Genomic DNA, 19,480 nt, shown 5'->3' with positions numbered 1-19,480 from the left:
GCGGCGGCAGTGAGGAATGAGTGACGCCAGAGAAGAACCCGACTCGGCGGGAAATGAGCGAAAGAGTATCAAACAAGGATAAGAATGGTGAAGGATAATGCTGTATAGGAGATGTCCAGCTGCTTTGATGGTCCAACCTCCTGGAGACCCGATCCTTGGGATTGTGCCTTGCAGACGGTCAATGAAAAGATGGTCGGGCGGAACTTTGATCAGGACGAGCGGATGGGCAATTGCGTTTGGCGGTGGTCGGTTGCCGTTTCCCGGTATTTTGGGAATGGGCGATCGTCACAGGCGCACTAGTGCCTCGCTAGTGGCGATAAGAGGCTGGCTGGCACCGCGTTGAACTGGCGGTCGCCCCCGGATGTGTCGAGCCGGGGCTCCAGAGTCTCGCCTGCTGCAGCTAAAAGCTCAACCTCTTGTCCATCGGAGATATTTTGGCCCCCCACGTGCACCGCCAAACAGAGGCAACACAGCAGAGTCGAGGACAACAGAGAGGCCACTGTGCAGAGTGATTATTCAAAGCCCGAAGTCGTGTGTTTTTAGCTGCTGCAAAGAAACAATCGCATGGAGTTGGATTCTATTTGTACTGGTCCTCGTTCTGGCACTGGAGTATGAGATCCCTCTCAAATGGCTGCCTCTGCCGCACCCGCAAGGGCGTCACTACATCCGTCAAAGCTGGTAGGTGGCTGGTGCATGGGCACGTGTTGAAAAGCTTCAGATTATCTGCAACAACGGGGGAATTCGTTACAATAGCGTGATTGCTGTCATCACCTGCCGCCTCGACCTGGTCCCCCGGCACTCGAGATATTGGACCAGTATTCTGTGCCCGGCTCCGACGTCCTGGACTTCATGCGTCTCTGCACCAGATCGCGGTTGACATGTTCTTCTCGTCCATATAGTCTCTCCGATGCCCGCGGCTTTCAATTACCACGGACGAGCCTGCCTCAACAGCCACAGTCTTTGCTCGCGGTCCAGCAAGTCTATGTTGACCGCTCCTCCCTGCCGCTTTCTACTCCACCACCGGAAGGGCAATAGCCACATCCCATCTGGCGCCGTATGGACAAGTTCCTTGTTGATTATCATTGATATCATTGTAGTAAATCTTCTGGGAAAGCGCAGAGCACCAACCAGCATGCAATGCCTGCTGCCTCCAGTCGCTATCTATTTTGCCCTCTCAAGAACGTTGGTGCCCGATGAAATGCCATCTCAAAAATACGCTGTGGCAATGACGCTTCGTATCGGGCCATCTCCATGGCTCTCCTTTGCCAAATCATTGAGAACGACAAACCAGCGGATCCACTATCACTTGAAGAGCTCCAAAATCTCTTTCATGTGAGCCTCCCTCACCTCCTGCTTGCTCAACTGCTTGTAATTCTGGTTCACCGATACGTCTGCCAGCTGCTGTTTCTTCCGCTGTAGATCCACAATCTTGAGCTCGATGCTGTCTTCCATCTGATACCGCTTAATAACAACAGGCCGTTTTTGTCCAATCCGGTAAATGCGATCGACTGCTTGCGCTTCAGCTGCCGGATTCCACATCGGCTCCATAATGAATGCTCGGGATGCGGCTGTCAAGTTAAGTCCTTGGCCTGCCGCCTTGATCGATGCCAGAAGAATGCGGACGTTGTTGTCTGTGGCGAGAGCATCCATAGACTTCTTCCTGGCGTTGAGTGACATGGTGCCATCGATCCGGACAAAGGAGTATCCGTGGTCAGTCAGGGCTCTTTCGATCAGGTTAAGGTGAGACGTGAACTCCGAGAAGACAACACACTTCAACGGGACTTCTCCCGCAGCCTCTAGTGGTTCGCTGGTCCTGTACATCTCCTCGATATCGGCAAGAAGCGCCTTAGTTTTGGTGTGAGGTCCGCTGTACGCTCGAACCATCTCCTCTCCTTCTTCCTGGTCGATCGTATCGTCAGGTGCCACGAGAATCTCCTGCGCTGTGGATCCACTAAACCCGACATATTGTGCAGCGATGTCTGCCGCGCAGAAAGGACAGGTAACGGTATCGTTGTTCGGCGTGCTGTCGAAATGAGGTTTGACTGAGCTGAAACAATCGCCGCAGATGAGGTCGAAGCACGGCAGGACGAAGCATCGAAGAGCTTGTTCGTCATCGGTGTCGGTCTCAACCTTAACAACGTCTTTGCTGATGCTTCTTTCACAATTCCTGCAGACGTCCAACTCTGCTTCCATCCTCAGGTTCAGAGCTTCATAGGCTGCCTTCCTCGATATTGTGGGCGCCGTTGCCTCTTCGTCAATATCGATCGCCTCGTTTGCACTCATGCCTTTCAGCAGTTTGAGATCTTTCTCATTGAGCAGTTCTCGACCATGAGCGCAGATCAGCCGAAGAGTCATAATACCTCTCAGAACGTGATGCTGGACACCGCTATTCTTTTCTTTGGAGCGCGCCAACTCTTGGATCTGTACATGAGCCGTCTCTTTGAAGAATTCGTGCAGACGCCGCTCGTCATCGGAGAACTTAAGTTTAGCAACATAGTCCTTTCTTTCTGGGAGATCAACGCGGTCTCGCAACCGCCGTAATGTGAACGAGTCGACAAATATACGTAGCGCCTTCAAAAAAGACGGGTCGCCTGACTGAGCCGGTCCTCTGATGTACTGGTTGAATCTGGCGGCGGTATCGTAAGGGTACAAGCGCAAAAATCGTGTCAGAGACCCCAAATCGTCAAGTCGATTTTGGACCGGCGTTCCAGTCAAGCACCAACGACGCTGCGCTTCCAAGCTGTAGCAAGCCTGTGACTGTAGAGCCTTCTGCTCTCGGATCGTGTGCGCTTCGTCTAGAACAATGCGGAACCACTTCAGCTGTCTCAAAGGACTCACGATGGCCTCCTTCTTGCTTGAGAACTCGGAACCAATAATTCCATAGGTGGTGATGACAATGTTGTACTTCAATAACACAAATGGGTTCTTCTCTCGATTCGGTCCGTGAAAAACAGTATAGGTCATGGTATCCGGGTTGACGTGAGAAGCGATCTGATCCTCCCAGTTTTTGACGGTACTGGTCGGACAGACAATTAGGGTCGCTCCGGTGTTGGACAGGATAAGGTTTTGATTTTCATCTTGGTTATCCCTCATTACCTTTTCCTCGGCGAAATCTTTAGCCTCTTCCAGTGTACTGGAGATGAGCGAGAGAGCTTCAAGTGTCTTTCCAAGGCCCATAACGTCGGCCAACAGGCCTCCAAGGACCTGGTCTGGCTCGTCTTTAATAGAGATACCGGTAATGACTTCGTTGTAGACGACAGTGCCATTCTTCCGTATTTTCCTCCTCCAAAGGGAAGTATTTTCAGACTCGTCACTCCCAAAGCCACGTGGCTGCTCCTGTCGTAGCATAAATGTGAGCGCTTGTTTTTGGTGGCTAAGTAAGGGTGTTCTGATAACGTCGAGGGGCGGATTGGTTTCACCAAGAGAGCGAGACGCATTTGCGAACGAATCGAAGACTTTGGACACAGCTTCCGTTGCCTCTTCCAAGGTTCGAGCATCCGACAATGGTCGAATTGTTTTGTCGTAACCTTTTGCTTGAAAGAGCGGCTTCTTTTGTGCGTGCGGGTTGTAAACCGGGATACCGGCTTCTGATGCCATTGGTGGCCGTAACCAGAAGTTGTTCTGACCGAAAAGCTTGCCGACCTTAGCAGCATCCCCTCGACGACCATAGAGGTTAACAACCATCTTAAGTTGCTCGGAACAGGGTTGGTGAGGCCACTCGTTCAGCTTCTTTCTGCGATTGATCAGTCTTGGTTGGGCTCTGAAGCCGTTTAAAGCATCCATAGCAGGCGCAAGTGCGGCCGCAAAATCCGGATTAACTCTTGCGAAGCTTGTGCCCCAAGGATCCAGAACTTCGATCACGGTGTCTTTACCAGCCTTCCGATCCAGATCACACTTCATCACGGGCCATTCCCGGTCCTGGGCAAACTGACTGATGCTCTTGGGCTTCGGCACAAGATGAGCATGGGCGGTAGTAGAAATATGGCCGTAGCAGACCTCCTGATCATCGAGCGAGCGTTCCGAGACGATTTTCAGATCATCCTCCGACTCCTCGTCCACGTTGGTCAGGTCAACCAGGCTGCTTTTCACGGCTTCGGCTACTTTCTCGGGATCCGGCCGCATATATTCACCGACAACCCCGTTGCTATGATGGTATGAAGACGAGGCCTTCTTGTTCAGGGTTTCATGGCTGTGGTCGTGGTCGTCCAACTTCACCCTCTTCCTCGGGTTGCTTGCGCGATTCTCCACATTATAGAGGCTTTCTACCAACGACTTTGTACTACTGTTTCCGTGGTTGTTGCCATCTGTGGAGGTGGGACCAGTTCCATTGACAACGGCCTTCATCTTGGCTGAGTTCTGATTGCGATATGATCCTCGTGGATTCAAGAGCGTTGATGGATTTAGTGTAGCCGACAGTCGTGCAGAGTTGTGGGGAGCTTGTAAATGGGGAACTTGTGAATCGGGAAGCGACAGTTCGCCATCATGTTCCATTCTTTCTGGAGTCCGCGACAGCTTTGAACGTGAAGCGCCGTTTGCCGAATTTGCTGCAATGCCGCGTTAGAATCGTAGTGATATGAGAACAAGCAATCGGGGTGGATTAATTTGCAGAGTTCTTTTTTCCAATGTAAGAGGATAGGATGAAAATGTGGGAGCCTCACCTTGGGGGTTCGAGGCTGCCTTCAAGGACTTTGGGTTCAGTAAAGTGTGGGCAGTCGCCATTTGCGTAGTCGTTGAGCACTGCCTCCGAAGGGCCGGTCACTGGGTGACAATGTGACAAGGAATTAGTCGAGGTCAAGCGGTGGCGAATCACATTGCGGTCGAAGTTGCGCTCGTTACCAGAAACCGCGGTGACATTGACCGAGGACAAAAGGTGATCAAAAGGCCTTCAGAGACGGTCGCTGCAGACTCACAGATCCGTGTTCACAACAAGGGATATCTAGATTGGTTGAGTCTTGGTTAAGTTTGACAGAAGCCCCAATTAATTAATCAATGACTTTGAGATCAAAGCGGGCGCTCGGACCACGCGGCTGCGGCCTTGCGCTAAACTTCACTAGCAAGGCTCCGATGCAGCCTTAGCAAAGCTGATTGGTCCAATCCTAACAAAGAAAGACAAAGCCTCTTATTCTTGTGCACCGGTCAATGTAACTGGTGGAAATCACTCATGCTCCTCCATGGTATGACGACAAGCCTTCTTCACTTTATTGTAGGTCCGATGCCACACCCACGCGACCTCTAGGTCCGTCAAGAGATGTCACCACTGTGATCTGGCGCACGTGAACCGACCATCCAGTCTTCAAGAGCCAGCCATTCACTCCAGCTCCTCTCGGCAGCTTCAAGCTCTCCATCGGTCGGATTGTAGAGCGGTCGCATGAAGGGCACTGTTTCCAGGGGTAGCATATCATAGTCCTTCTTGACCGACGCCCATCCGCCGCTCTTTGCGGCAAAAAGATAGTTCCGCCTCTCCTGTTCTCTCTGTGGCCCGATTCCTGCTCTCCAGTCGTCTCCGAAGAAACCGTGCAGCACCTGAGGCACATCCATTCCCGTAACCACTAGGCGGCGGAGATAGGGTATCAAGGACACGGCCGAAGCCGCCGCCGCCGCTTCAGAAGAGGACGCTCTGACGGGGTCTCCTTTGTCCAGTCGCGATTTCCCGCTTCGAGATCCGCTCGTGCTGTAGACGGGGTGCGGCTGCCTCTGGAACGGTAAAAGGATATTGATAAAGGAGGCGAAGGCTTGAACGAGTGGCTCATGTTGCGCATGGTCAATGAAGTAGCGCTGGCAGCTTTGGTACCTAGGAAACCACGCTATGATGTCGAATTGTGGCCCGCTGGGAGGCTTTCCTTGGCTCCCAGCTTCTGAAGGACTATTGATGCCCGTGAAAGCTGCATCTTTGAGTGACTTCGACGAGGAGCCGAAATTGGACTCCGACGACGACGACGAAAACGCCATTGTTCTTGTCAGCTATTGCGATCTGAACGTGGTCTGCAATCGCGGCCGCTTGCTCGCTGAACCGGAAAACATGTAAGTCTGCCACCCGTTGAAAGCCGACAAATGCCTAATAGCATGAGGGCCCGACAGCGCTCTATCCAATGAGAGCATTATGGGAAGCTCAGCATTGAAATCAGATTTTCCTGGAGCTGATGTGTTTCCTTGTGCGATCGTCTCATGCTATGGCCCGAGGATATAGACGGAGTACATCCGAAGCGGTGAGACCGCCCAAGGTCATGCACTCCCACCAGCTTTCGTTGGTTGGGGCCGTCGCTCACCACTATATTCACGGGCGGTGGGAGACGGGAGCCACAGAAAGCGCAGTATGGAGAGATCCAGGCTTGTAGGCTGCCTCAATTGCGTCGACGTTCGTGACAATATTTCTCGCAGTTTGTTGGGGAGGGAGCGGCCAGTGGAACGTGCGGCTGCACGTGCTTGATGCTTGTCGGATAATTTCCCGACTTCCTAATTTCCCGGCGTCATTCGCTATACCCGTTTTGCGAATTATTAAGTCATGCGCGGCGCGTCGGTCTTGGTGGTTTCTTGCCCTCTTGTCACCGTGATCCACGTCCCCTGTCACAAGCTCGGACCGCCAGCTAGCAGTGTGCTGAAGGAACATGGCTCCCAACAGCTTCTCCTTGTCGACGCGACTCACCCTGCCCAATGGTCTCTCGATACCTCAGATTCACTTGGGTGTCTACTTGATGTCAAACCGTGAGGCGGCTAAAGCAGTGAAATGGGCACTTCAGGCTGGCTACCGTGGAGTTGATTCGGCACAGATGTACCGCAACGAGGCAGCTTGCGGGCAAGCCATTCTTTCCTTTCTGGACGACAAGTCACTGAACACGATCGGGTTGGGCCGAAAAGATATCTTCTTCACATCCAAGCTGGCCACCAACAGCAGCTATGAAGCAGTGCGTTCCTCCATCAAGCAATCAGTGAAAGCCAGCGGCCTTGGGTACATCGATTTGTTCCTACTCCACAGTCCGTATGGCGGAAGGGACGCTCGTCTGTCCAGCTGGAAAGCGGTCGAGGACGCCATTCAGGATGGTGAGATCAAGATTGGAGGGGTGAGTAACTTTGGTGTCAAGCACCTAGATGAGCTCGCCGCGTCGAAGCCTCGCATCATGCCCGCGATCAATCAGATCGAAGTGCACCCGTTCAACACCCGGACAGAGATCGTCCAAGCGTGTCAGAAGCACGGTATCCTAGTAGAAGCATACGCACCTCTAGCGAGAGCCCTGCGTATGCAGCATCCTACAATCGTTTCGTTGTCGAAGAGATACAATTGTACTCCGGCACAGTTGATGATCCGGTGGAGTCTTCAGCACGGATATATCCCTCTGCCAAAAAGTATATCCAAGGATCGGATCGAGGCAAACGGGAACAACAGTCACTTCGAGATTTCGGACGAGGATATGAAGAAGATGGATGACCTTGACGAGTACCTTGTTACCGACTGGGATCCTGTTGATGCAGACTAGCAGGCCCCAGTTTTAGCATGTACTGGTGCGGATGGCGAAGCATTGCTGTATGAGCGGCGAGTGCAAGCTGGGAGAAGCTGTTCTGCTGTGGAGTACTCCGTACGAAGCTATTGCCTGACTGGTCGCCCATATGAATATTACGAGGGTTCATAGGCCAGCCACGAGCATGCTACGAGTATCAGGTGACTGACGTAGACGGGGTTGATGCATCGGGCTCGGCCATCACGGGGCCTGCCTGAATACTCAGCGTGACTCGGGCCCCATTCCTTCGGGGAGCATTGGCATGGTGTGACATGAGCAATGATCCTACGAGGCTGCCCTTCTGCAATTATGGAAAAGACTTTCTGTTAAACGGCGATTACGTGTTCTAGGTCAACTAACCAATGGTAGAGGGTGGAGCACCGACAAGGAGAGCCGCCTGGGGAAGATAGCAATGTCTCCCCCATCGGTCACGATCGGAGCATTGCTCCATTGTCCATGTATTGTACTTGTACGTGAGGATGCGGGGCTTGTGAAGACTAGAGCGTGTCGAAGAAGTCTCTCGACGCATTGCTTCCGCATGTCTCTATTCAGGTTGCTGCTTGACAGAGTGGAAATGACAGCGGAAAAGAGAAAGCAGCCGCCGGATCTCCGAAGTACATTGCAACTACGGAGTACTTCTCGCAGCCGTTGAAATGAAGAGGTTATTGTGCGGAGTCCGTAAGTCCTTACTCTCCACCTCGTACTCCGTACAGTACAGTACTCCGTTCGGAGGGTGGTCCGGTGAGGCCGTCCCAGGAGAGCTATTCCTTGTTATCTTACCACTGCAGTGGCCATCCACCCTTGCACGTTCTTTCGCCCCCAGTTTCCGTTTCATTACAAGCCTCTTTTACAAGGAGGACACGCTGTGATATTCGACCGCTGCTTTCTGGTGTCCCACCCAGCTGGACGAGCTGAAACTTGACCTGCCTTTGTCTCGGCCACAATAAGCCCAGACATAAAAACAAAAGAAGGTGCTTACGTTCAACTGCCAGCGGGTGGAAAGGTGCCGAACTTCGGGATCAAAAGTACTGGGTACACAGGACGAGTATCAAAGAGTCGCCGAGTGGAGTAGGAGAAGATCTGCAAGATCACCATCGATTGTAAACCAAAACACAGAATCCCCTTCACCTGTCCTTCCCTTCCCATCACCAGACCACTTCTTCAGAGCAGTTCGGGATTATTGTCGCGGGTCGATCAGAGATTTATCCAACCTGGTGGAGAATCACCTTGCCACGTAGAGGGATGGGCACGGACAAAACGAGAGCCAACCGCATGCTGCGTGTTGTGGTGTTTTCTGGGCCTCAGCAGCCATCTCCAGGCCTTCGGGCTGCTGACTCAGGCTGAAACCCTGGTCTTAGGGATCCAGCGCCCGTCCTTGGTTGGGGCGCAAGGGGCGCAAGGGGCGGCAAATGGTGGGTTAGCTGCAGGAAACGGCGTATGCACCGTTGGTCGTGCCCGGTGCTTCGAATGTGACCCAAACTCGACTGCTCCTGAAGTGCTGGCAGCGAGCGTGCTGCTAGCCAGTCAGTGATTTCTTATTGAAGTTTTCTGTCTGCATGCTTTGAAGCCTTGATTTGCCACTCTCGTTGGTCGTGAGAGTCATACGTTAGTGTGTGAGACGGGTGCTGTTAGGTGTCTGTACCAGAGTCTCTCTGTGCGCTGTTCAAGAGATGAGCGGTGCGGTATGGAGTATCGCGTACAACTACTAGTAACTACCTGCGTCCTTACTATGTGGTGTCGTACGGAGTGCCCACCTGGAGCAGTTCGGCCTTTACTTCCTCCCCCTACTCTCAAGCCACAGTCATCAAACCCCGAAGGCGGGATTGCCCTGATCCTTCCCGCCTGCCAGGTCCCATGTCGCTGCATACTATGAAGAGTGCAGTTGGACAGGCGCTGGAAACACGTCGTGACCGATGTACGAACTGCCACCGGCCTGCGCCCGACATGGGTATCGATTGGCTGTGGGCAGGCTCACTCCATCCTCCTGCCATCACTGGAGGCGTGGAGCGACTGTACTCTCCAAGTCTGGTGGACCGACTCCTCGAAACGTGCTCGCGCGATAACAGGGACCTCGTGAGAGGGCCACCGTTCACCGTACGGAGCACCATAGGCTGCCTTTGCTGCCCCTCCACACCGGCACGGGCATCTCCCATACCTCGTAGTGGCAGCGCGGATGGCACAAGAGTCGAGAGTTGCCCTGCAGATTCGAGGCCGATCGTCTAAATCCTTCCCATCTCGTCGTCTGTTTCACAACGGGTTCCCGTTCCTTCCAAACTTATTACTCCGTCCTGCGTCGTGCCTCCAGGCCCCCTCCCCCCAATCTGCGATACCGCAGCAACAGACTGTACAAAATATTGAGAGCTTCACCGGAGCTCTATCCTGTGTGTCGCCTCCGCAAGCCCAACGTTCAACCGGCACCTTGGATCTCACTTGCACGATGCAATTCCGGCCGACGACTCGATGATGGTCAACCGCCGCCCCTCCGTCCTCGCTTGATTTCTTCGGTTTCGGTGCCATTGCCACATCCTTGGACACATGCGGCGCACTCTCTGATTGATATGCGCACGTGAAAGCTATGAATCGTGTCCTCTCCTCTGTTCGAGCTGCAGAGTGTATTTGATCCTCGAGATTTCAACTCCGAACCGGCGTAGGCGGACGAGGCAGCAGAAACGTACAATTGCAGCTGGTGTACTTGGGCAACGCTTGCAGAAAGCCAGTCTGGCGACCTCCAAAAGTTACATGATTCTTCGCATTTCTTTCTCATCCTCAACATGGACTATTCATACTTTACGTCGGCGCCGCAGCCCTACCAGTTCTTCGGGGTGCCGCACACGCCCTCTACGACTCAGACTGGTCACCTAGACGAGTTTAGAACCGCGCCTCCGACAGTGAGTTGTACTTTGGGAGACGAGACGATGGTCTGACTGGACAGCAGGACCAATACGATGCCGCCTTTGCGGCATTTCAGCAGAGTTTCCACTATGACCCGGCCACATTCCTGGCCCAACCACATCAAGCCTCTACACAATCTCCACCGATCCAAGGCCAGCGTCAGGACTCGATGCTCTCGATGTCAGACATGGACATGGCCACCCTGCCTGCGCCGGCGGCCGAGGCAACGCCCGATGAAGCGGGACTGGCACGAAGCAGCAGTGAAGAGAAGGACATTTTGACACCCCAGCAGAGTCGAAGAAAGGCACAAAACAGAGCTGCGTAAGATGATGGCCACACCTCCCTCTCTCCAGCGTCTAACGGTGACTGTAGTCAACGAGCGTTTCGCGAGCGGAAAGAAAAGCATGTCAAAGACCTCGAAGCCAAACTCACCAGCCTACAGCATCAATCATTGACTCTGAACGGCGAGAACGAACGGTTACGGCGCGAGTTGGCCAAGATCGCCACAGAGAATGAGATCCTTCGGGCAACATCTGGCGCGGCATCAAATGGTCCGACCCCGTTTATGGAAGAACCCGATGAGTTGGTGGGTCCCTTGGGCTATATCCCCACGGATCGACATTCCAAAGATCGCTCCCCTGCCAGCAGCTCAGGATCTGGCTTCGATCTCAGTTCGAAATACGCTCATTTCGGCACTCTAAGAACCATCACCGTAGACAGCGACACTGGAGAACCTCTGCTTGGAGCTGGCGCCACCTGGGACTACATCCAGGCGCATGAACTCTTTCGCAAGGGACTCGTGGACGTTGGCGATGTCTGTGAGCGATTGAAAAAGATGGCGAGGTGTGATGGGCAAGGGCCAATTTTCCTTGAGAGTGACGTCCGACAAGCCATCTCAGAGAGTGCTGTGGCAGGAGGACGGGATGAGCTGATATAACTGCCATATCGTCTAGTGGTCGGTGCATCAGTTGCCTACTCAAGACTTCCCGCTCCGAACTCCATCATGAAGCGTTGGCGCTGAGGAGTAAAGGTGATCAATTGAAACGGATTCTCGAAGCATCGGAAGGGGATTTATTGGGTTTATTCCATAAGAACTGTTGAAGTGTCTATACGATAGCGGAGGAACCCTGTCAACAGAACAATGCTGAACCTACTTGCAGGACACATCTGATTACATCTCACCAACAAGGGTTTTCGCAATTGGATGACAGGAAACGCTCGAATTTCTACCACATGAGCAAGCTAAGGGACTAAGATATGCATACAGTCCTACACAGCCTCTTCAAATGTGGATCAACAGACCCTGGCAAAACGGTCTGGGTCCCGTTATGTCAGCCACAGCGATCTCGACGAACCCGTACCGAACACGAGGGCTGGAACATTGGTACGCCATTGAAAAGCGATGCCCACTTCACAATCCTGCGGCTTACTGAGATGAATATCATTCCGGATGCGTTCTCTCTCATGGAGGACCTGGATACCTGATACGATTCTCGCATAGTCGTCCGGCGCAAATACTGACACCATTTGCCGCATCTGGCCGAGACACCTCTTCGGTCCACTTCGCCGAGGGTGTATTCAGTATGGGTCACATTGTCTCGGATCCGCGCCCGACTCGAAGAGGCGAGATATTCGCACCCATACTTCCCGAACGCATTGCTTGGGGACCACTGCAGCTGGATCCGTTCGTATGGTCAAGTGCAGGATAAACAGCATTCGTCATGGAACGTATCAACGAGCTTCTGTGCCAGCCACAATTATAGCTGGGAGTGGGCGAGGCCTGGAGAGACACAAGCTGCTCGACGGCGGGAATGCCTCGCATGCTGGCCTGCTATTAGAGTGGGACTTTGAGAATTATATCAGCTGTAGGTACGTAGAGACCTGACAGCCTGGGGTCTGCGTTTGCTAGTTTCTCGGCGTCATCAATCGCCTGCAGAGTCGGTGGACTCGGGACTGAACGCTGGACACAGTCTTGAAAACCGCCGTGTTGTTAGTCCCAATCGTCGTCGTCGTCATCATCATGGTTATCCCTGCTGCTGTCATCGTCTTCTTCTTTCCGCTTAAGGCGCACGTCACTGTCCTGGAGGGCCCCGACCTCGACGAGTAGCCTCTCAATGTCCTTCAGCTTCGTCCTCGCGCCGTTCAGCTGACCTAGCGTCACAACCTGGCGCTTAATGTCGCCGTCCTTGTAAACCAGAATGGTAGGCGTGTTCCGATCAGGATAACCCTCGATACACATATCCGCCCTGATTTCGCAGAATTTGACGTCGCCAAATTTCCCAGCCGCCTCTCTCCAAATCTCGGAAAGAACACGGGACTCGACATTGGTGCCTGTTGAAGACGTCAAATTGACCAGCACAAAAGCCTTGGACGACTCCTCGGTGACGTCCCGCGCATAGTCCGGTTTCTGAAGAGGATAGACCTGCCCATAGACGGATTTCTTCTGCAGACTCGATAGTTCCGCCAGGCGTTTCTGGCGGTACGTTTCGAGAAAAGCCTCGTCCTCTTCGTCCTCCAGGTCGTGGAGTTCGTCGAGGTCTTTGTCTTCAAGGCGGTTTTCGTGGGCGCGTTTGGCGGCTTCGAGGAGTGCTTCTTGAATGATCGGTTCAGGATCCGGTGGTTTTTCGGGAATGATGCCATGCTTGCGGAGGATGTCGTTCCTATGGAAGTAGTGAGGTTAAGAGCATTTAGGGGGACCTCACGGCGAGATAGAACTGAAACCAACCATTCTGTATCTGCATCCGGGTTGTCTATCGGAACATTGACCGGCATGTCCATGTTGAAACTCAACAGTCGGTATATGCAGAAGAACAAGCGAGGGTGAAAGACATCGAGTTGTGGTGGTGTGAAGTCAGCCACACTGTGGCTGTCACATTGTGGCTGTAGCACACAAATTATTGGCGGCGCGGGAGGACACCGTCGACAACTCCAGGCCCGCAGAGGCACAACACTCGACGACAACACTCGATATACCCTCGCTTCAGTACGGAAACACTCCCTCCGCTTTGTCCATCTTTCTCTTCTATTCACGCCTTGCTGCGAGATGATCCTGCGGTAGTCACTGCACTCCCATCCCAATAGCTGCTCACCCTAAGGGCATCCTCCTCGTCCTGAACCCTCGGCCTACTGTCAGTCGAATGCTTGTGTGCTCCTAACGTCCAAGATGAGTTACGCAAAGAAGGACGAGGATGCCGACCACGCCGGTGGCTTCAAGCTGGACCGCACTTCTGTCTTCCAAGATGGTACTGCCTCCTCTCTTCTCTAGCCGTCTCGGCCATCACATATTGACTTATGTGTCCAGCTCGACTATTCAACTCGTCCCCCATATCGCCTCGAAAATGCCGAACACTCCTCACCAAGATTGCCGTCCTCCTCTTCACGGGCGAGAAGTTCCCCACCAACGAAGCAACAACCCTGTTCTTCGGTATCTCCAAGTTATTCCAGAACAAAGACCCCTCGCTGCGTCAGATGGTCTATCTCATTCTTAAAGAGCTCGCTCATACTGCTGAGGATGTCATCATGTCGACGAGCATTATCATGAAGGATATGACTGTGGGCAGTGAGATCATTTACAAAGCGAACTCGATCAGGGCGCTCTGCAGGATTATCGATGCTACGACTGTGCAGGGCATTGAGCGGCTGATCAAGACGGCTATTGTGGATAAGTCCCCAGCGGTCTCCTCGGCCGCGCTGGTGTCGTCGTACCATTTACTGCCCATTGCGAGGGATGTGGTCAGGAGGTGGCAGAGCGAGACCCAGGAGGCCGCCTCGTCATCCAAGTCAGGTGGAGGATTCTTGAGCTTTGGTGGTAGCTCACAGCACTCCCTGGCCGCTGCCAATACCAATTATATGAACCAATATCATGCCATCGGTCTGCTGTATCAGATGCGATCACATGACAGGATGGCCCTGGTAAAGATGGTCCAGCAATACGGCGCCGCGGGAGCGGTCAAGAGTCCGGCCGGCGTCATGATGTTGGTACGGCTCGCTGCCAGGCTCGCCGAAGAAGACCCTAGCCTCAGAAAGCCTATGATGCAGATGCTGGACACCTGGTTACGGCATAAGAGCGAGATGGTGGTCTTCGAGGCCGCAAAGGCCATTTGCAACATGCCTGATGTGAGCGATGCGGAAGCAGCACAAGCCATCCACGCCCTCCAGTCCTTCTTGACGTCTCCGAGAGCCGTCACTAAGTTTTCCGCCATTCGGATCCTCCATTCATTCGCCTCGTTCAAGCCTCAAGCGGTCCATTCGGCAAACCCCGATATCGAAGCCCTCATCTCAAACACGAATCGGTCAATCGCCACCTTTGCAATCACCACTCTTCTCAAGACCGGTAATGAATCCAGCGTGGACAGGCTTATGAAGCAAATCGCCGGCTTCATGGCCGAAATCACGGATGAGTTCAAGATCACAATCGTTGAAGCCATTCGGACCTTATGCATGAAATTCCCCAGCAAACAGGCTGGCATGCTTACATTCTTGAGTGGGATCTTGAGGGACGAGGGCGGTTATGAGTTCAAGCGTGCTGTTGTCGAGAGCATGTTTGACCTGATCAAGTTCGTTCCGGGAAGCAAAGAAGAGACTCTTTCACATCTTTGCGAGTTTATCGAGGATTGCGAATTTACGAAGTTGGCGGTACGGATCTTGCATCTCATTGGTGTCGAAGGGCCAAAGACACCTCAGCCTACCAAGTACATTCGGTATATCTACAACCGAGTTGTTCTCGAAAACGCCCTGGTCCGTGCCGCCGCGGTCACGGCCCTGGCAAAATTTGGCGTGGGACAAAAAGACCCCGAAGTCAAGAAAAGTGTACGAGTTCTGCTGGAGAGGTGTCTGGACGACACTGACGACGAGGTTCGAGACCGAGCGGCGCTGAACCTCCGGCTGATGCAAGAGGAAGATGACATCGCTGAACGCTTCATCAAGAACGATTCAATGTTTTCCCTCTCGACGTTCGAACACAAACTCGTCATGTACGTCACATCCAACGACAAGTCTGTCTTTGCCAAGGCATTTGATATCAACTCTGTGCCAGTCGTTTCACATGAACAAGCACTTGCAGAAGAACGCACCAAGAAACTCACCACCGCCACACCGACACTCAAGGCACCAAGTACCGGTCCTGCGAAACCCAAGGCCAACGGCGCCGCAGAAGGTCCTGCCGCCGGCGCAGCAGCTGCACAGAAATACACCCAAACCTTCTCCCGGATACCCGAACTTGCAGCATACGGTGCTGTCCTGAAGTCCAGCAATGTTGTGGACCTCACCGAGTCCGAGACCGAATACGTCGTCTCCGCTGTGAAACATGTCTTCAAAGAGCACGTAGTCATCCAGTACGACATCAAGAATACTCTTGAATCAACCGTTCTCGAGAACGTCACCGTCCTGGCCTCGCCAGCAGAAGAAGAAGAGCCCACCCTGGAAGAAGAATTTATCATCCCAGCCACCACTCTGAAAACGAACGAACCAGGAATTGTATACGTCGCATTCCGCAAGGTCAACGGCGAATCCTCCTTCCCCATCACCACATTCACCAATGTCCTCAAATTCACGTCCAAAGAAATTGACCCTGTTACTGGAGAAGCCGAAGAAGGAGGTTACGAAGATGAATACGAGGTTGAGAATCTTGAGCTCAGCGGTGCCGATTTTGTGAGCCCAGCTTTCACAGGCAGTTTTGATCACGTCTGGGAGGGTACAGGGGCCAGCGGGGAGGAGGTGAGCGAGACGCTTGTGTTGGGTGGGGCGAGTGTCAAGGGACTGGGTGGTAGGCTTTCCCCATTGTGTTCCTTTGTGTCGACTAGGGAGCGGGTTTTGCTAACGATGCATGTGGTACAGATGCTGCAGAGCAACTCAGTTCCGCGCTGTCCCTGCAACCTCTCGAAGGCACAGACGTGGTCATATCGAACACGACGCACACGCTCAAGTTGTACGGCAAATCCGTCACGGGTGGCCGTGTCGCCGCGCTGGTAAAGATGGTCTACTCGGCCAAAACGGGTGTTACCGTCAAGGTGTCCGTGCGGACGGACGACACGGGTGGGGGCCTCGCGCAAGGGATTATTGGTGTTTTGTCATAGCCAGACGACGGCGGGCGGGGTGGGCGAGATACCCTAAAACCAAGAGCCTGTACCAGGAACTGAGCCGGCGCCGGAACCGGAGGCCATGACAGAGAGAGTCAGTGTGGAGAGGAAGGAGACGACCGAGCAGCGTATGGCGAAGAGGTACCTGTGGTGAGGTTCTGGCGACATATGAAGTTCTGGACGTTTGTGAATGGCAGGACAAACACCACAATCATGATAGATGCGGACCATGGCTTCACTGCACCGCCTTTCCCTTTGAATTTGGAATGCAGTGCAATGCAAGCATGAGATGCAGGAGCAGTGCTATGCTACGGAGTACGTTATGCTACGGCACGTTGTACTATGCTTTCACGTGGCCTGGCGTGACATGGCGCGCGATGCGGGTATCGGAGCAATGAAAAAATGCCATGTCTAAGTTTCTTCGTTCGTCTATGTTGTTGACTCCTAAAGTTCGAGCCACTCACCAACTCGAGCACTGGTGTAAAAAATATGCGCGCGCGCTCGCTCGCTCGCTCAGATCATGCTTGCCAGATGTGTAGTCCGGGCGCAGACTATGCTAGTGAGCAGACATACATGTCTCCAAGTCGATCGATCATTTGCTTCTTGGCGGATATTTCGGATCCGGAGACCGAAAGCGTACACGAACGGCAGAGCTTTCTCTTCTTCCAGGTGGTGACGGCTAGTTGAGGTAATCCAAGGATAGTGAGGGGCCATGGTTTTCGGACGTCGCGACAGCTGCTGAAATGGAACGAAGACCTGATGGCAGAATGCGTCGTCAACAGCGCATAAGCTCTCGCTGGCCGGGTGTCGAGCCGCGATTTTGCAGGGAACAGGACAGGCTGCTGTGGTCCTGCACTATACTTAGTACCTCGTGAGTACTGAAGTGCAGAGTCCAGACGTCGAGTGGAGGAGATGCTCCAATTTCCAAGATCCAGCAAGGTGCTCTAGCGAGGGAGCCCGTGTTGGTACGCTTGTTGGCTGGTGAGGCCGCTAAGATATCGGCATCACTTTCTAGTATATCCCGGCCCATCTGGCTGGAGGTGCTGATCCATGGTCAGGCTGTATATACCTTCCGAACAAACATCTTTATGAATCCCGCGTTGTTGAGCGCGGGTTGCCGACAAACCTTTTGCCGAATAAGCCGAAAGGGGTACCATTCAGGTTCGTTGGACTATTCCACCAGCTAGAGCAGAAGATGCCAAACGGGATATTCGTACCAGCTCACGTATTCGAATGGGTAGCGTCCAGCTTTCACGGACATTGATCCATCAAGCTTTCTTCTTTGGACGGCTTTTCTTCACGCTCGCGGGCACAGGGCTCGCCGTCTCTAGCCCTGCAGCAGACATGGATATCTCCTCCGCCTTGGTGGCTGGCATCAGCACAGGTATTCTTTCGCTGGACTTCTCCTTGTTGCTCAGCTCCGCCTGTGCTGTCTTCAAGACATCGATATTACTGTTCAGCCACTGTTGGAACTCCTTGTGTTGGAGGTATCCGTGGGTGTTGAACCACTGGGTGAATTTGCCGGTGATCTCCTTGTCCTCCCAATTCTTGCCTGTCGAAGGAGCACTGTACGTGACCTTGAGTTTGTATTCGGGTACGTACTTTTGCGTGGAGGAGCGGAGGGTTAGCTACGAGAGTGTCAGCAGGCCGGGCATTTGCCAAAAGTGCATAAGCGATTGGAGACATACCCGCTGTCCTCCTTCTCGAACGCCAGAGAAGACCGTGCCCGCCTCGACAGCCCAGATCCAGTACGTCAGGATGCCATTCAGGACGAAGTATGAGACACAAGCAGGGCCAGTGTACGGCTTGGTGGCATCCCAGCCGAGTTTCCAGTCTGCGTAGAACAAGGCTCCCGCGATGAGGACGGCGGTATAGCCTAGAGCAAGTCTGATGTTGGTAGTAAAGTGGTCTTGTTTGAACGTGTACGGTTTCGGCAGACTAGTGAGGTATGGCGCCAGGGCATCGTCAGTTGCGTTCTTGAGGTCTGTGGATCGTCAGTGATGGGACAGCCCCGCGAAAACGGAGCTTGACATCGTACCGTTGCTGGAGTACAGCGACACCTTCTGGGGAGGAGACGCCATCCCTGCGGTGTTTGACAGGGGAATGTAAGCAGGGAAAGACGATGGTAATGTACTTGTATGATTGTATTGGACAGCGTGTGCTGAAGCCAAAATAATCTGGGGAAGCACTCAAGATTTGGAGTCGGCGCGCCTTATGTAAGCCAACCAACACCGTTGGTGCCACTTTGAAGTCGGTGTGAAGTAGATGTGAAGCTTCACACTTCACACTTCTTTCACATGGAGTTCATCGTATTCTTCCCTCACCTCTCGTAAATCATATGAGCTTTTCGAGGCTCTTGAGGCCATTTCAGGTCAGCTACTGTGCAGATACGCACCGTCTTCAGGACGATGCTGCCGTCTGAATGACTCTAATCCTATCGTTCTCTCTATCGTAGGGTTTGCACGGTTCTGCCACCGTCGCCTTCACCATCGGCTAGACCATCTCGTCGTATCTCTGGTTTGGTCCGTATCCTTGCATACGTAGAGTAATGGCAGTCTTGGGATCCGTTCACCCTTGCTGGTCAGCTAACATTCTCCCGGAGAGGAACATCTTCATCCCGTCTTGGCGACAGAGCTGAACTCGAATCTCGCGGCATGGATATGTCACTACCTCCCATTCTTCCAGCTTGCGCAAGGCTGCCATTCCTGTGTCTGTTGCTCTCTTGCAAAAGATGATCTGCTCAGAACGGGGCCGACCCCTACGCGTTTGAAATGTCTAGGACGACTTCAATGGTCCACGGCAGGTTTGCCACCACAGTGCCACCTCGGATACGAGTTCGCAGCGGATGTTTGACGTGTAGGAAAAGGAAGGTCAAATGCTCAGAAGAGAAGCCTACGTGCCGTAGTGTGCGTGCACCGTCCGCATTCCCCCGGGATCTCCGAGATGACAATGGCTGACTTCTCTTTGCAGTGTGACAGACTCGGGCGGGTCTGTGTCTATCAGGACGACTCTTCACCC

General features: G+C 53.3%; 7 protein-coding genes across 7 annotated transcripts; 3 read left to right on the top strand and 4 right to left on the bottom strand.

Annotated features, from left to right (window-relative positions):
• Positions 1 to 1,302: 1,302 nt before the first annotated feature.
• Positions 1,303 to 4,344, bottom strand: G647_03232 (uncharacterized protein; the record flags this gene model as incomplete). The annotated part of the gene is made up of 1 exon (XM_008727578.1): positions 1,303 to 4,344. The coding sequence occupies one exon, from the start codon at positions 4,342 to 4,344 to the stop codon at positions 1,303 to 1,305; it is 3,042 nt and encodes a 1,013-aa protein (XP_008725800.1).
• An 897-nt stretch (positions 4,345 to 5,241) lies between these two features.
• Positions 5,242 to 5,949, bottom strand: G647_03231 (uncharacterized protein; the record flags this gene model as incomplete). Its single annotated transcript, XM_008727577.1, has 1 exon — positions 5,242 to 5,949. The coding sequence occupies one exon, from the start codon at positions 5,947 to 5,949 to the stop codon at positions 5,242 to 5,244; it is 708 nt and encodes a 235-aa protein (XP_008725799.1).
• Positions 5,950 to 6,605: 656 nt separating this feature from the next.
• Positions 6,606 to 7,472, top strand: G647_03230 (uncharacterized protein; the record flags this gene model as incomplete). The annotated part of the gene is made up of 1 exon (XM_008727576.1): positions 6,606 to 7,472. One exon carries the CDS (start codon positions 6,606 to 6,608, stop codon positions 7,470 to 7,472), a length of 867 nt encoding a protein of 288 aa, XP_008725798.1.
• Positions 7,473 to 10,264: 2,792 nt separating this feature from the next.
• Positions 10,265 to 11,322, top strand: G647_03229 (uncharacterized protein; the record flags this gene model as incomplete). The annotated part of the gene is made up of 3 exons (XM_008727575.1): positions 10,265 to 10,381; positions 10,429 to 10,706; positions 10,758 to 11,322. 3 exons carry the CDS (start codon positions 10,265 to 10,267, stop codon positions 11,320 to 11,322), a joined length of 960 nt encoding a protein of 319 aa, XP_008725797.1.
• Positions 11,323 to 12,375: 1,053 nt separating this feature from the next.
• G647_03228 (uncharacterized protein) lies at positions 12,376 to 13,163 on the bottom strand (the record flags this gene model as incomplete). Its single annotated transcript, XM_008727574.1, has 2 exons — positions 12,376 to 13,045; positions 13,111 to 13,163. 2 exons carry the CDS (start codon positions 13,161 to 13,163, stop codon positions 12,376 to 12,378), a joined length of 723 nt encoding a protein of 240 aa, XP_008725796.1.
• A 385-nt stretch (positions 13,164 to 13,548) lies between these two features.
• On the top strand, positions 13,549 to 16,459 carry G647_03227 (uncharacterized protein; the record flags this gene model as incomplete). The annotated part of the gene is made up of 3 exons (XM_008727573.1): positions 13,549 to 13,627; positions 13,687 to 16,149; positions 16,221 to 16,459. The coding sequence occupies 3 exons, from the start codon at positions 13,549 to 13,551 to the stop codon at positions 16,457 to 16,459; spliced, it is 2,781 nt and encodes a 926-aa protein (XP_008725795.1).
• A 1,271-nt stretch (positions 16,460 to 17,730) lies between these two features.
• Positions 17,731 to 18,543, bottom strand: G647_03226 (uncharacterized protein; the record flags this gene model as incomplete). The annotated part of the gene is made up of 3 exons (XM_008727572.1): positions 17,731 to 18,090; positions 18,151 to 18,446; positions 18,501 to 18,543. 3 exons carry the CDS (start codon positions 18,541 to 18,543, stop codon positions 17,731 to 17,733), a joined length of 699 nt encoding a protein of 232 aa, XP_008725794.1.
• Positions 18,544 to 19,480: the final 937 nt, after the last annotated feature.

Source organism: Cladophialophora carrionii, assembly GCF_000365165.1.
Source record: "Cladophialophora carrionii CBS 160.54 unplaced genomic scaffold supercont1.2, whole genome shotgun sequence".
Taxonomy (NCBI): Eukaryota; Fungi; Ascomycota; class Eurotiomycetes; order Chaetothyriales; family Herpotrichiellaceae; genus Cladophialophora; species Cladophialophora carrionii.
Note: the sequence above shows the minus strand (reverse complement) of the source record. Positions and strands in the feature narration are given on the sequence as shown.